Raw genomic sequence first — 17805 nt, 5'->3', positions numbered from 1 at the left:
CAATGCTGCTACAAATACTACCGTACGTGTCTCCTTGTACACGTGAGCCAGTTTTTCGTCATGTAGGAGACTCCCAACTCAATCACATTAGCTGTTTCTAAGCTGTTCTCTATGGTAATTTACTTTCCAATAAGCAGTGATTGAGAGTTCCGTATTGCTCCACATCTTTACTTATCCAAATATATCAACTAAAAACAAAATAGTAATAATTGTTTTCAAATGGATACATCTCTTATTTTTAATAGCTTTCAATGAAATTTTACATTTCTATACCAAATAAATATATAAATGTGTGACAAGCTTAGAAAAATAGACATAACTACTAGAAAGTATAAACATTCCCTTACTCATATTTTTTGGTACGTAAAAGTTATCAACTAATATGTTTGTATTAATAAAATCCTCCAGTCCACAGAACTATTTGTTATAACAGTCAACACAATACATAAAAAAGTTATTTCATGAAAGAAAAGACAAATAGATCAATGGAACAGAATAGAGAGCCCAGAAATAGACCCAGACCCCAGATCAGCTGACTATATCTGACAAAGGAGTAAAGGTGGTTCAATAGAGAAAGGACAGTCTTTTCAACAAATAGGGCAGGAACAACTGGACATCTGCATGCAAAAACGTGAATATAAACACAGGCATTAAACCTTCCACAAACAGTTCAAACAAAAAGTATTTACCATGACCATGAATATGGCATCCCTGATTCTGGCAAAGCGGCAATGGTGGCACTATAGTTTTTTTTTTTTTTTTTTTCTGAGGAAGATTCGCCCTGAGCTGTTCCAAATCCTCCTCTTTTTTTGCTTGAGGAAGATTAGCCCTGAGCTAACATCTGTTGCCAATCTTCCTCTATTTTGTACGTGGGTCGCCACCACAGCATGGCTGAGGAGTGGTATAGGTCCATGCCCAGGATCCAAACCTGTGAACCTGGGCTACCAAAGCAGAGCATGCCAAACTTAACCACTATACTACTGGGTCGGCCCCGGCACTGTAGTTTTTGAATCTCTCTAAATCCCCACATGAAAGAGACAGTTCAACTAAATAGTAAAACCAAAGACTCATGGATGACTAGATGAGGATTAAAAGAGACAGACCATTATATGTGATGACTATATGCTCCAACAATGTATATAAAGTACAACTATTTAAAAACAGAAGGGGGAGAAATGAGAAGACCATAGGCAAAAAGTTTTTGAATGTTCTCAGTAATTCATTCATATTAGTGGTGGTAGTATTGGTATGATTATTCTGAGATTGTTAGTTGTGTACTGTGGCATAATGTAAACAAGTAATTATGGGATATTATAATTCATCCCGTTTCCCTGCAAACTAGGAATTTTGGTATGGAAGAGAGGAGATATAGATGTAATTAAAATTAAAAAAGAGGTTAAATTAAAAACCCTGTAATCCTGAATTGGAGTTAGAAGTACCAATATGAACTCACTCTGAGCACACACATGCATAAAATCTCTAGCTCTTTCTACTTAAGAAATCTGGAAATAATGACCAATCTAATAACAATAACACAATATCCCTAGCTCTCAAACTTGGTATAAAATACCATTTTCCATGGGGGCCGGCCCCATGGCGTAGTGGTTAAGTTTGGCATGCTCCCCTTCGGCAGCCCGGGTTCGCAGGTTCAGATCCCAGGTGCGGACCTACACCACTCATCAGCCATACTGTGACATCGACCCACATACAAAATAGAGGAAGATTGGCACAAATGTTAGCTCCGGGCGAATCTTCCTCAAGCATAAAAGAGGAAGATTGGCAGCAGATGTTAGCTCAGGGTGAATCTTCCTCAACAAAAAATTAAAAAATAAAAAAAATAAAATACCATTTTCCACCAAAAGAAAACAGAGCTTATTGAAACAATGGCTAATTCCAGGTCTGGGGCAGAAAATGTACAAGAGGAGCATGGAACATATTGTCATACCAGATAGGAAGGAAGCTACCCAAGACTACTGAGGTCATGACAAAAAGAGCAACAAACTTGAAGACACTCCCACAGGCCAAAGGTAAGACAATCTGAGCTTCCAAAAGTATAACAATTATAATTTATGAAACCCATCAAGTCAAATATGTTTAAATCTATGAATTAATAATACTATTTAAAAAACAAAAACTAGGGGCCGGCCTGGTGACATAGTGGTTAACTTCTCACACTCCGCTTCAGAGGCCCGGGGTTCATAGGTTCAGATCCTGGGTGCGGACCTACACACCACTCATCAAGCTATGCTGTGGTGGTGTCCCACGTACAAAATAGAGGAAGATGGGCATAGATGTTAGCTCAAGGCCAATCTTCCTCAGCAAAAAGAGGAAGATTGGCAACAAATGATAGCTCGGGGCCAATCTTCCTCACCAAAAACCAAACCAAAACAAAACAAAAATAATTAGTTACCTTCAGGGAGTGATAGGGAATCAATTCATTATCTTGAAAACTGGTAAATAAAAGAAAAGAAACATTTATCCTGATTACAGTATATGAATTCAACCATTGGGAAAACAAATAGGAGATGAGTGGATACTTTTTATAAAAGTATCCCCATTAATAAATGAAAAAATAATAATATAATTAGAATACCACCATTTTGCAATCCTAATGAATTAACGGATCTAGGCATTGAGCATCAATAGCTGCTAACATCAGAAAGAGAGACAATCAAAAGAGAGAGAACTTGACATTACGTGCCTTCTGATAAAAGAACACACTATCCCATACAATCTTACCAAAACTGACTACTAACTTGAGAATTTTCAAAAGACAGAGAAACATATTAAAACAGACCATGATTATGCAAACAACAAAATCCAGACTGTGGGACACTGCAGTTTCAACAGATAAATTTTAAGGAAAAGAAAGGGATGGAGGGGGAACTTGTAGAGTAAAAGACATTTAAGAGACTCGTTCAAGTGTTTTAAATGGATACTGTTAAACTACAGTTTTGGGGAATGCACATTTAGCTGACAAAAAACTCCATATGTATACAAGAAAGTGACTAAAAGTCATGATAGAGGTTACTTTTGGGGACCAGGAAGGGGTTGAGATCACGACAGAGTACGTGGTAGTATTTCTGGGTGCTTCGCAAAGTTCTATTTCTTGACCTCAGTGTGGTTCCAGAGGTGTTTCCTTTGTAATAGCTCATTAAACTATACATTTATTTTGTGTGGTTTTGTTTATGTGTGTTTTATAATAGAGATTTTTTAAAAACCATTATCCCTAAAATAGAAAATCTTGGTTATTTGATTGAAAGCTAAAGCAGTACATACATTTCTTTGGAAGAGATGTTTCTGAAACATTTTGGCTTTTGAGCTGAATGCATTTATAATGCTTTCTGAATGCTTCTTTTATCAAATTACATTATGTTAAAAGTTGGTCACATTTTAATTTCCTATCAGTTGCTACTCCTCTAAATCATTGCAAATAGAGTTTTAATTTTTATGGGAAAAAAGTTGTCTTTGTGAGGTTATATTTCCCTAGCCCTGACAGCAGGTTTTAAGGTTTAATAGCTCTGCTTCTATGTTTTTGATTAATTTGGTAAACAAATTCAGGTGACCTTTTCTGAGTAATATTATCTTGAAATTACCACCATATTCAGAAGGCATTATCAAATCCATACAGCTCAAAAGTTAAAATATTTGCTCAAATACAAGGATAAGGGAAGAGTAAATTGTGTTGTCATCACATTTTTGACAAAGTGAATGAATTAAATAGTTTTAGGATGATGGTAATAACTTTCCAAAAGGAAGTACAGAATACGTGGAATTTAAATAAAAATGACCACTATGTTATATATGATAATCCACACATACACCATTAAAAACTTTTTAAATGAATTTATTGATAAAAACTTTCTTTTTCTGCATATTATCTATTGTATATTTTTTGAAAGAATTGTTTTTCCAAATTACATAACTCTCTGCACTATGCTTCTAATTGAGATATGTACCATTGTTTAGAGCTCTGTGGTATGAAATTAGACCAGCAGTTTTCTAATATCCATAAAATAAATTAAAAAAAGTTCCTCCTCTGAAAGACAGATAATTCAGTCACAGAGAGCTTATTTCTATGTTTCCTTTGTTTTCTTTTTTTTTAGCTGCATGGTAAGCCAATTTTCTACTTAGACTCTACTGTTACAACTCTCATTTGGTTCAGTATGTGGGCTTTATCCTTTCCATGGTCTGTTATGCAAAAAAGATGGCTTAAAAAATTTTTTTTTACTTTGCTGTAAAGCAGTTGTTCTCAACTTGGATGCACATGAGAATCACCTAGGGAACCTGTAAAAGAACACTGATGCCTCCTCCCCCTCTGGAGATCCTGATGTAACTGGTCCGGGTGGGCCCCTTTGTAAAAGCTCTGCAGGTGACTGTAATGTGTTGCCAAGGCTAGGAACCACTACTTGAGGATCTTGCGACTGTCCAAATAAAAGCTGATTATCTTTTCTGATTGAACTTGGATGGGAAATGCTTTTAAAAAATTCTATAGTTTAACAGATGCAAAGATTAAATTTCTTCTCTATGAGACTATTCCTTTTTTAGTTTCAATTTTAGGGTTTCAGAATATACTGTATTTTTTATTCTGATTATTAGTTCAAGAAGTCCATTGGTTGTTAGTGAAAAAAAATTTAAAGACACAGGCCTGAATGTTACTTTTATAGACTATTGGTTTTAGTTCATGATATTCTAAAAAATGTACTACAATTCATAGTTAAAGAGTATGTCGGGGCCAGCCCGGTGGTGCAAGCAGTTAAGTGTGGGCGCCCCATTACGGCGGCCCGGGGTTCGCCGGTTCGGATCCCGGGTGCGCACTGACGCACTGCTTGGTAAGCCATGCTGTGGCGGTGTCTCATATAAAGTGGGCACAGAGGTTAGCCTAGGGCCAGTCTTCCTCAGGAAAAAAAAAAAAAAAAAGAGGGGGATTGGCAGATGTTGGCACAGGGCTGATCTTCCTCGCCAAAAAAAAAAAAAAAATTATGTCTTCACACATACAAAAAGAAACCATTACTTACCCAGATATTTCTTCCAAAAGACATTCACCTTTTGCACATAAAAGTGTACATAAGGTTCCGGAAAAGAAATCTTTACAGGGGGTCAGCCTGGTGGCATAACGGTTAAGTTTGCACGCTCTGCTTCAGCATTGCGGGTTCACAGGTTCGGATCTCAGGCGCGGACTTACGCACCACTTATCAAGCCATGCTGTGTCAGGCATCCCACATATAAAGTAGAGGAAGATGGGCACAGATGTTAGCCCAGGGCCAATCTTCCCCTCAGCAAAAAGAGGGAGATTGGCAATGGATGTTAGCTCAGGGCTAATCTTCCTCACCAAAAAAAAAAAAAAAAAAAGAAATCTTTACAAATTTTTCCAACAGTTTAATTTTGATAGAATGACTGAAAGGGCCAAATCTAAGACAAAAACTATCTGCTAAAAAAATGAATTATATATCTTAATATATTAGGATCAAAAAAGGGACCATTAACTATGCAGTCAGTGATGAATAATTAAAAATCATGTGTAAATATCATCTACAACTTTATGAAAATCTATTCAAATACTTACATAAAATGGATAATTTTCCAGAAATACAAATTATGGAAAACGATTCAAGGGAAAAATAGAATTCCTGAAAAACAGGGCCAGCCCCATGGCCTAGCAGTTAAGTGCGCGCGCTCCGCTGCTGGCGGCCCGGGTTCGCATCCCGGGCGCGCACCGACGCACCGCTTCTCCGGCCATGCTGAGGCCGCGTCCCACATACAGCAACTAGAAGGATGTGCAGCTATGACATACAACTACCTACTGGGGCTTTAAGGGGAAAAAAATAAATAAATAAAATCTTTAAAAAAAAAAAAAAAAAAAAGAATTCCTGAAAAACAAACAACCCTTGAAAAATGGAATCAGTTATGAAAAATCTACCTTCCTTGAAAGACACCACACCCAGGTAGTTTTATAGGTGAGTTTTACCAAACATTCAAGTATCAGATAATTCCTTTTGGTACCGTTTCAGAGACGAGAAAAGGAAAAAGCTAATCAAATCACTCCATAGGGCTAGTACAACCTTGATGTGAAACTTAGACAGGATAGTAAAAGGAAGTAAAATTGTGTACCAATCTCATATTTGAGCAAATTATGAAGCCTCTTTAATGTTCTCCCCTTACTATCTCCCTAAGTAGAATCAATCATTCCCCCTATAGCCTACACATATCTATCCACAGCACCATTTAACACTTGGTGCACTTAACATGTTTTCATATTTGTCTCTCACTGGTAGACACTAAGATCCTTACAGGCAGGGATATTTTTATTCATATCTCCAGCATGAAATACAGTGCTTACTCCACGGTCATACTCAATAGCTGTTGAATGATGTGGAAAGAGAGAGGGAAGGGCCTTTTAGGTAGAAATACCAGTAACGTGTCAGGAAGAGGGTGGGAAACAATGAGCCAGTGAGTAAACCATTTGGCTAAACCTTATATAGGTTTATATAAGGAAATAACACTGGAAAGGTAGGTCAAGGCCAGTCAGGTGGGCTTTTCAGTGCCAAAGCTAAGTTTACTTTCAGATCACTGAAGGCATTTGAGCAGGCAATGGCTAAATCAGATCTGTGCTTCAGAATCCAGAAGAGCACTTTTTAGAGCTGTCAGGGACCTGGAGGTGACTTACCTGGTTTAAATCATCATTTTAAAAATTAGAAAACTAAAGTCAGACAGGGTAGGCGATCTACCCAAGGCCAAAGAACACAGAGTTAGCTAACAGCAGGCAGAACTTAGAGGGAGTAAACTTGATTTTAGTTAGTATATGGTTCAATCAACACGCAAACCCAGGTTTGTCCAGCTCCAAAGTCCATAATCTAGATGACACCAGGAGATGAGGTATGTAGACCATATGTACATCCTTTTAGAACTGTTCTAATTTCACATAATACACTCATTTCAAATAAAGGTAATTTATGTAATGTATAACTAAAGGTTGATTTAACTATTTTTACTTTTATTATAAGATAAAACATTTAATAGACCTTTAATTAGCTTTATTAAATTAAGTCATTTTAAAGCAGTATTTTACTCAGTTTCTGGATCCAAGATCAACAAAATGGTGGGGCATGAACAGGAAGTGAATAGGAACAAAGCATTTCCTTAGCCTCACAAAATCCATACCTGAAGCATTACAAGTGGTTTTAGTTACTGCAACAGAATTGGAAAAGTCCCAGAAAAGGGTTAATTAATTAATTAATTACAAAGAACTCTTCAGTCTTAAAAACAGCCTCAAAGTTTATAAAACCAGAAGAGATAGGTAGGGATAGAAAATAGTAATTCTCAGAAATAGTTCTTAAAGTCTAAAGGACAATAGACTTAGAGAAAATATAGGAAAATACTATTTACGCAGCCAAAAACTTTAAAAAACTGAGGAGTGAAGGAGCTTTTTCTTTTCTTTTCTTTTCTTTTCTTTTTTGTGAGGAAGACTGGCTCTGAGCTAACATCCATTGCCAATCCTCCTCTTTTTGCTGAGGAAGGTTAGTTCTTAGCTAACGTCTCTGTCCTTCTTCCTCCACTTTTGTATGTGGGACACCGCTACAGCATGGCTTGACGAATGGTGCATGGATCCAAACCCGGGATCTGAACCTGTGAACCCCGAGCTGCTGAAGCAGAGCGCGCAAACTTAACCACTACCCCACTGGGCTGGCCCCCACAGCTTTTTCTTTTTAAGTTATAAAAAAGAAAAATAGAATTTCATACTCAAAGTACTGGTACAAGCTGAAAATACCCATCGGTGCACAATAATGAATGATGACAGAATACTGTCAGGAACAGTGTGAGAGATTTTCCTTGCCTCCTAGATTAACCCTTTTGGTGCTCCTGTCTGAGGTAGGATACAAGACTGAGAAGGCCACTGCTCTATAGCCTTTCTTACACATTCTTGCCCCAGCCATGATTTAGCACCACAGAGTCTTGCACAAAAGAAGCACTTGACTAATGTTCGTTAACTGACTAACAGAAGTTTAAAGAAGGTGATGGATGACACAGCTTTGACAGGCATGAAATCATGAGCAAACAGTAATTATAGTACTAATAATGATAATAACAAGAATCACAACAGTGATCAGTGATTGAGAGCTTACTATATGTAGGTATTGCTCTAAATGCAAGTACTAACTCATTTACCTTCATTAACTTTATTTTTCAAATAACGAAACCATAGCACATAGAGGTTAGTAACCTGCTCAAGGACAGAGAGGCAGGCAGTGGCAGAGCTAGAATTTGAACCCAGGAGCCTGTGCTCTTTATCACTGTTCTAGTCAGGCCAGCCCTGCAACTGTCTGTGTATTCTGTAGATATGATATTTTTAAGGATCCCATTTCATAGGTAATTTCTTTTTTTGAATATTTGGAAAAATAAATTGTAGGTTTCAAAAAGTATTTGTATTTATTTCAGAATAGAAAAACCAATAATCCTATTTTATCTGCTCTTCAATAAAAGGTATATATTTGCTTTAGATTTACCTCCAGTCTTCCTTGAGCATAACCCAGGAGCAGCAGATTAGCTCTGTCCTTCTCAGAAGAAAGGGGGGCCCAGGGCCAAGCATCATCACTGACCAGTGGCCACCAGCAAACAACTATATCCTGAACACAATTGATAGCTAGGCGACGCTCGGTTGTCCTATTTACTGGGCCAGGTATTTCATAATAGGAAATCTAATGGTTAAAAAAATAAAAGCATAAAAGAATCATTTTTTAAAAATGCAAAATCCTCACAGTATTACAAAAATTAAAGCATCTGTAAATGTAGATAAATGCAAGTAAATATGCATGTTAAACATGTGCTTAAGGAGGTGTCAGAATTTACCAAATTCTTTTGACACATATATAAAAGAGACATATGTTCAAAATTCTCCCCATTTTTAGCAGAGGAAAGGAAAAGGAGTAATGTGAGTTGGGGAGGAATTGGCTGCAGCAATCCCCATCAATACCAAAATGTACAGTCATGGTTGCTTGACAGCATCACCTACAGGATTTCAGACCAGCTGTATTAAATGACAAGTTCAGTACTGCTGACCAAGAGTGTCTGACTACTGTTTTAAGACATAACATGTTAACAATGACTCACAACAATAAAAGGAAAAACAACTTGAGGCAAATATCGCTTTAAAGAATATATAAGACATATACACATATATTCTGCATAAAAGGATAAGCCACAGCATCATACGTAAAAGTTTATGCAGCTTCTGAGAATTATGCTTCTCTTTCTTAGGAAGGATTTGTAGAATTTATTATTCAAACTATGTTATTTTGGAACATGGTTATTTGAAAACATAAGCACGGCACCATCTGGGTGACACATGCCAAGGAAATATAGATTGCACCGTATTTCTGCTTAAGGAATTAATGGAAGGTTGATAGCTTGGAAGAAAAAAAAAAAACTATCTTGCCATTGCTGGTCAGCAATAATCGAACCACTTTCTGGGGATTAAGCGCATGGCTAAGCCTACTGGACCAGACACTAGCAAAGGGCAGGGGGTCTTCTTATCAGAGAAATGCTTCTGGAGCCAGTCTCACTACATGACAGATTGCTTTCATATTCCTGTCTGCAAGGCAACAAAGGATGGCAGTAATGCGATAATGCCAGAGTGCAATGGGTGTTAAGAACCCGTTGCATTTATGTATTGTATTTAGTAAATAATCAGGCTCATCCAAATTGTGATCTCACCACTCAACCAAGGCCATTAAAATCAAGGTTAATGCTTTAATAATCCTTTGCTATTTTTTAAAATATGGTCAAAAGGAACTCTTTTCTATTTGCATGGCCATAATATTATTGACCTCTTCATCCTCTGAATGCACATCAAAAGGAACTGAAATCAAAGTAATTACCAATGTTGTTCTCTAATGGTAAACATTTAACTCCTTGTACTGTCCCTTCACTGCTAAATAAATTGAATAGGATTTTTAAAATGTAGACAGGAAAACTTGTGAAAGGTCAATAGTTTCAGGATATTTACCCTGCAATTTTCTTTGCCAAAATTATCTCAATCTGAAAGAATTAAATTATGGTACAGCTGTAAAGAAAAGCAGAATTATAATACTCTACACTATTTTCTTGTTTTAAAATCCAAATTGGCAATGACAGACAACACAGACGTACTGTATGCTTTGAAGTGCAAATTCTTATATTTAGGCTCTCAATATCATTATTTTAACTAGCTATCTTCTTATTTGGGAGAAATACCACAATGGAATTGCTAAGTCCTTAAAAACACACGTACATTATTTTGATGTCCTACTTGCCATGTAAACATGTTACTTACAAATTTCTAGATGAGGAAATAGAGTTAAAACAAGAGACTGCCACTTTCAGTCCTCATGCAATGCAAATCATGTATGTTATCTGAAATTTCATGTTTCCTATAAGTTTTAATGGTATCCGTATTCTATCAGGATGGTCAAAAGGGCAAGTAAAATGAACAAGTTTCTTAAAATATCCTTCCAATGGAATTATGGCAGTTTTTACTAAGTATTAAATATCTATATTTTAAATATTGAACCAGAAAATGAAATCCATAGGCTTTCCAAAGGAAAGTGGGTTACTTTTCTTATGTATACAAATAATGTGGAGTGCCCATGTTCTTAATTTCCCAAATCCAAAGCAGAAAGAATAAACAAATAAGTAAGTCCCTTACTTAAGGTAGGAGGGCCCATATACTAGGTCTATTTTCCACATCTTTTCATAAGAAAAGATGACATCATGACAGTTTTTCTCTGCTCTCGTTAACAGGTAGCTACCACCCTTCAGCTGAGAAAACTTTACAAAGCTATCTATCACACCCAAGATGGAGAAACTAGTCATACAAAAATTTTAAAATAGCATAGCATTAAAAACACTCACTTTAAATAGTTTGTTAATGCACGCTGGTGCATTTTAAAGAGCAGTATTAGTAAATAAACAACATTTCAAGTAAATCTACAGTTAGCCATTCTGGAAAATAACATCCCATTAAGAATGTTCATATCGGGCCGGCCCCGCGGCTTAGCGGTTAAGTGCTCGCGCTCCGCTGCTGGCGGCCAGGGTTCGGATCCCGGGCGCACCGACGCACCGCTTCTCCGGCCATGCTGAGGCCGTGTCCCACATACAGCAACTAGAAGGATGTGCAGCTATGACATACAACTATCTATTGGGGCTTTGGGGGGAAAGTAAATAAATAAATCTTTAAAAAAAAAAAAAGAATGTTCATATCAATTTTTTGACTAACCAAAATAAGATACTTGAGTACTACTAATTTCCAGTTAAAGAAAATCAGTATTATTCAAGGTGTTATAGAAGCTCCACAAAGCTGGCAAACAAAACTAAATTGTAGTTTATTACCACAATGAAAAACTTATTTATTTTATTCCATGTTAAAAATATTTTTTAAAAGAATAGATGTTTCTACTCGATAAAATTAAATCCTCCTCATACCACTACCACCTCAATCACAATAAGAAATAATCCCAAAGGGCAAAAGGTTAGGTTAAATATTACTTTTTCAAAAACACACATACAAAGTTTAAAGCCACAAAGCTGACTTCTAAAAATCTTTGCCCTTGTTACCGATACTCTAGGTATGGCATAAGTGTGCATCTTTTTTAAGGAAGCTGTATATCAGCTCTGTTCCCAGTGAACAGTGAACTGTCTCAAATCCACGTCACAGAGGCTGGATCAATCTTGCAAACACAAGTCACTGCTGAAAAGAGGCCTTGAACTGAAACAGCCTAGAAAATGTATTAGATACTCATCCTAGCAGAGAGTATGTCTTCCAAGCAGTTAAAATGTAATGTGGCAAAACTTAAATTAAACACAACATTTAAAATAAAAATCCTGCCTTAACAGATGTAAAGTCCCTGATACAAGGAAACAAATTACCTGGAGTTAGTGAAGGGAGAGATACTAACACACGAAGGAGATTTCTTTTTGCATTTTCTCCAGTTATAGTTGGGAGTGGTGGGGGGTGTCTTCCCACTCCTTGTTTATTACACTTTTCTATTAACCTTTGAAAGTGCCTTCTTCCTTCTTTCTTTTCTTGTAAAATGGAAGCCAGAGCAGCTATCCTAGCCTAGAAAGATGATATGGGGTCTTAGGGAAAAATGAGAATGGTGTATATACCACTATTAGCAAGAAAACCATTTTCAAATGTGTAACTTGCCTCTATTCTCTGTCTTTGACTTCCATAAATACTATATAAATTGCTCCAAACATGCCATTGGTAGACCCCCTTAATGAGAGTAAAAAAGAAAACTTAGGATGGCCAATGTTTCTAGTGAATCAAGCTTAATCCTGTAATAACTCTGGTTTTTCTAAAATCCGGAAATGTTCAAGAATAATGAGCATAACATCAACTCATGTGATACTCTAGCATATCTTAATAATTAATAGAATGATTATATAAATTGAAATCTCTACCTTATAATCCAAGGCTGAGAGTTTTTCCACTCTTGTATATACATCAGGAGAACCCATCTTCTTGGTAAATTGAATAAAACATAGTTTGTTTTGTGCCAAAAATGATAAGATGATAAAGCTGTCTGTGAGAAGAGCTTAAAAAAAGAAAAAAAAATTGATAATACAATCAAATACTGTTAGAATAAAATAATAATGAATTAATTGATTTGTTCCACCGAAATATTACAAAAAGCTATTTTCAGAGGATAAATATTAATTGAAAAACTAAAGTCTCCTATTAGCATTATGGCATTTTACAAGGATATTAAAGATATTGGGAATAAACAATAATCATCAATCTAATCATGCATGGATTTGATACTTCTTTTTTCCTGAGACCATTTCAATATACACTAATGTCTGGGGACAATCACCAAACGAGATGTATTTGGAACGAGGACTAGAAAAGCATAAAATAAAAGACTATTTCACACCTGAATATAAAGATGAAAACATTTATTTTTATTTGTGCTTAGCCTTTAATCCTGGCTTTATATGATATAAACTATCTGAGAATAAATTAGATTTATTAGGGGATACAGATCAGTGTTCTCCACCAATCTTTTTTTTTATTTTTAAATTTTTGATCAATGAACCTTCTTTTTGAGGGTATACAAGCAGAATGAAATAAAGCATATTATGCCCATATGCACATTACACAAATTAATATTTAATAATGAAGATTAGCAAAAATATTTCTACACTTTATTTCTAAAGGACACAAGTAGGTAGATAATTAATATTAATGGGTTACATAAAGGGCCATTATTGTTATACAAATTATTGATAAAAACGTATAATAAGATTTGAGAAATGTTTTATATTGTTCCTAGCATAAAGAAATTATTGAATGTTTTATACAGTTTTCTTTACTTCCATACCCCTGGCTGTGCAAGCAGTGACCAACAATAGATCTACACAATTACAGGAGAATCTGGAGAACTGCCAAGAACTCACATTGTTATCATGGTCTCATGAGAGTGTATTATTTGGGGTATAAATGAAAGAAACAAGTGAAAAAAGATATCTCAAAGACACGAATAGTGTTGGAAGTCTCCATTTAATTCTTACAGAGGAGCATCGATATGACAAAATCATCACAGCCACTATTTTATTTGCAGTGTCAACAAAAGGGTCAATTATTAGACATATGAAAATGGAACCTCTTCCATAGTGAAGCTTCCTGAGCACCATGTTCCTATAAGAAAGAGGAGATGGCACACTTATAATCCTACCCCCAGCTTATTATTATCAGTAATGTTACTCATTACAGCCATCCTGAAGAGTGCTTTTCTCTAAGATTACGAAATTGTGTCTGATTTATTCAGACGTAGCTAGTGAGAGCACACAGTAGAAGGAATGTTTCTGTATTCTCACCTCTGTCCTTTCCACCAGACTGCACTTTCCTTTGATTATTCAATTTGATACTGACAATTTTCAATCTCTAATGATAATGTAATCTGTTTCTTAGACCTTTTCACCTTGAATAAAAGAACATAATCTTCAGGAGTCAGCACAGTATAGTGGAAAGAAAATGGGTTTTGCCGCTAGAACCTGGGTTCAAATCTCAGCTCAGTCATTTTCGAGCTGTTCCTTAGTATCTCATTCGTGGGCATGTTCCTTAGTATCTCAGCTTCAATTCCCTCATCTATAAAATGGAAATAACTACACCTTATAAGGTGGTTTTTTAAAATTATTATTGAAGTAGAGTTGGCATACAATATTATGTTAGTTTCAGGTGTATAACGTAGTGATTTATGTACATTACGATACCACAATAAGTCTAGTAACCATCTCTCACCATACAAAGTTATTACAATACTATTGACTATATTCCCTATGCTGTATATTAAATCCCCGTGACTTATTTATTTTATAACTGGAAGTTTATACCTCTAAGTCTCCTTCATCTATTTTATTCAACCCTCCACCCTATAAAGTTGTTTTCTGAATTAAATTAAATAGGTAGGTTGGCACACCATAGATCCTTTTAGGGCTCAATAAATTTCAGTATCCTACCTTTTCAATAACTGGCTTAAAATCTTTTTTATATGCTTTGTAGCAATTACAGAGTGATTGTGGTATCACTTAATAGGATCCAGATTTGTGGAGTATATTTGGCACTGATTTTTGATATTTAGAAACATTGCCCAAATTCTCTCAGAAGATAGTATTCATAGACTTTGGTAACAAAGAATATTCTTAAGAGCCAAAGCACAGATTTTTTTACCAGTGGCTGTGTTGACACATTTGGGTAATTTATTCAAAATTCATTTGAAAATGAAAAATATGTGAAATAATAGTGGACTAACTTTGAAAGAACACACCAAAAAAAACCCTATTTTGAAATTGTTCACATTTTTTTAAGGAAAGAGTAAAACATACTCAGAATATGAGCTTTCCGCTTGACAAAAATTTTGATATTAAATATTAGTTAAAACTTGTACTGGTCCCAGGGGTTGTAACTATGTTATTACAAGCAATTACTTGTGTTTGCAAGTCCCCAGTGGTAATAATTAGTCTACCTGTTGACACACTATTTTTCCTGCCCCACTGTTAATGTAGGCAATTGGTTTGCACATGGGGGTAATTACCATCACTGATGGTGTCTGAGATGAGCTTCCCCACCAGGCTTCTGTCAATCACCACTTTCTCCAGCTGCGGCCCAGAAAGGCTTAGGGACACCAGCACACCTGAACCAAAGAGGAGCTAAAACCAGGTTAAGCAGAAGAGGGAGAGGAAGATATACCGAGAATTAGAATCTTTTAAAAATCTCTCTCCAAATGTATAATGTATACAGCTATTTACACATGCATTTACACCATGAAATTATAAAGAGTTATTCTTCATCAAAAAATAATCACTGACATTCTGAGTAAAAAGATACAGGTGACCAAATGATGCAACACAATAAGCGCACTGATTAAATCTTTATGCAGAAACTGAATTTAGCCCATGTTTATTAGAAGTCTAATCTTCTAATACTTAGAAAGTACTCATGCAGAAATAACTGCTTTGCATTGCATTCAGAAATGTAATGTGTGCCATTAAAATCTTTTGAAAGATTACTATTTATATCAGAAATTAAGAGAAAATTTATTGAGGTTTGAATAGTCATTGCTACAAACTAACATAGAAAAGATGCCACCATAACAATATAAACAGCGAATGTTAACGATTTGAAATTTAAACCTCACTTCTACAAATAAAGATCTTGTCAGTCTAAAATATTAAAATACATGTAAATCAAGGCAGTTAAATTTTAAAATTCATAAATAAATAACACATACCAGAAACAATTTCTTAAGAAGAGATAAAGAAATACAGTAAAGCACCCGAGCTTTATCAATATCAGTGTTCACTCAATTACCCAACAAAAGACGATTGGCTATCACCATTATGATTTTATACTGCTCCTTTCCATTTGTGGCAGCATAATTCATTCATCTCCAAATGTTTAAAACTTCTGAAAGGACTATGCATATGCGTATGCTTGTTATCTACGAGATTATGAAATATCAACATTGGAAGAAAGTGTTTCACCTTCAAGGCAACAGACTCAAAGCAGATGAATCATGGAATAGCATATGGTATAAGAAGAAAAAAACCAATTGTCAGTAAACTAATCATGAACACGCTAGCCAAACCCAAAGAAAACTATGATTTTAAACAAAACAGGGGAATTCCCCACCTACCTAGGCATCATGTCCCAGCTAGAGAGAAGGATTCTGTGTCAAGACATATTTGGACATGTGCAAAAGATGAGCAGCATGAGGGACCAGGGTAACATAAAGACCACTACTCCCTCACTGCCTAACAGATTCCAGGCACATGAATCAGAAAAGAAACTAAAGGGTTCCACATGACTCAATAGACTGTCCATTTCATGTTAATGGCCCTAAAGCGGGTGGAGGGCATGGGGAGAGGAGACAAAATCATCTTTATTGGTTTTGGAGACTGATAAAAGAAGGCACATTTGTTTCAAGAATTTCAAAATACTTCACACATTAATTAATCTATACTGAATTATATGCAACCCTGCAATATACCTTGATGGCAAACACTGATATTTCCCTTTTGGGGAACTGCCCACAACAACATAGCATGTGGTCTTTACTCCATAAATTCTCCCTTCTCAAGCAGGCAATTTTAGGGTCATCTTTCATATCTAGTATTCCCCCTTGTAACAGCTATTTTCTCTCTTTGCCATTTATTCAAAACATCTCTAAAATTTGTCCTTTTCTATTTATTTTTATCTACTAAAACTTTACACCTATACTCTTAAGCACCTCAATTATCCACCAACTCTTAGCTCCTTATAGCTACTGGCTAGGCCACTTTTACCTTTGTATCTTTGCCTAGAACAACGCCAGGCGCATAGTTGGTACTAACTAAATGTTTGGAGAAAGAATCATAACTAACTGATCATAGGATCAGATAATTCATAGTTAGCAGGAAACCTGGTCTAATCTTCTACTTCCACATGACATGGAAGTTCCTTCTGCAGCATCTCTTCAAGCATCCTTCAAGCATCCAGCCTACGCTTGAATCCTGCCAGTGAGTGACCAGGAGCTCCTCACCTTACAGAAAAGCTATTCTACCATTGTGCAGTTCAAATCAATTTAAAGATAATTCATTTTTTTCATTCAACAAAAACTGAATGTTGATTATACACCAAGCACTAAACTAAATTTAGTGGCTCAAAAGTGAATCAAATATAATCCTTAAAATAGGTTAAATATAGGTTAATAGAGAGAGGTAGAGATACAAGCAAACAAGTGTAATAAAGTTCTGTTACTGGTCCTGTTATATACTACCCAGTATACTCAGATGCTGGGTAGACTGGGGGTACTGAGAAGGAGGTGGTGATGCTTGAGCTTGAGATGAAGGCGAACACTTCCTTCTAAGAACTTCTACAGTAGCCCCAGTTTTTCTTCAATAGCACTCTTCTCAAATATTAAAAGATAACAACACAGTGGTTAAGAGCATGGACTCTGAAATCAGAATGAAATCAGCACTGGCTCTACGTCTTACGAGCTGTGTGACCTTGAAGGAGTTACTTAACTTCTCTGTAACTCCATTTCCTCATCTGAAAAGAGATATGATAGTATCTACTTCATAGGATGAGGATTAAAAAACTTTTACAAATAATACTTAGAATAATGCCTGGCACAAGGTAATGTTTGCAATTACTATTATTATTCAACTGATACCCGTACAATGTGTTCTCATGATACTGTTTCTCATCTCTGAACACATTCTTTTGTCTTTTTAAAAATCTTGTGCCCAGATTGGACTCAATATTAAACATGGAACACTAGACTCCAG

The 17805-nt window shown here is 35.8% G+C and overlaps 1 protein-coding gene across 10 annotated transcripts in view; it reads right to left on the bottom strand.

Annotated features, from left to right (window-relative positions):
* WDPCP (WD repeat containing planar cell polarity effector) overlaps nt 1–17805 on the bottom strand; it is a 380072-nt gene that overhangs the window by 236570 nt on the left and 125697 nt on the right. For 8 of the 10 annotated variants that reach the window (XM_087436667.1, XM_087436664.1, XM_087436671.1 and 5 more), the window contains 3 exons: nt 15072–15186; nt 12439–12572; nt 8505–8696 (listed from right to left, as the gene is read on the bottom strand). In XM_087436667.1, the coding sequence (XP_087292793.1) occupies nt 8505–8696; nt 12439–12572; nt 15072–15186 (441 nt within the window). The remainder of the gene's footprint in view (nt 1–8504; nt 8697–12438; nt 12573–15071; nt 15187–17805) is intronic. The other 2 variants (XM_087436672.1, XM_087436673.1) reach the window with 2 other exon arrangements.

This window comes from Ceratotherium simum, chromosome 11 (assembly GCF_057802395.1).
Source record: "Ceratotherium simum simum isolate JZ-2026a chromosome 11, ASM5780239v1, whole genome shotgun sequence".
Classification (NCBI taxonomy): domain Eukaryota; kingdom Metazoa; phylum Chordata; class Mammalia; order Perissodactyla; family Rhinocerotidae; genus Ceratotherium; species Ceratotherium simum.
The sequence above is the reverse complement of the archived record's forward strand: the minus strand, read 5'-3'. Positions and strand labels throughout refer to the sequence as shown.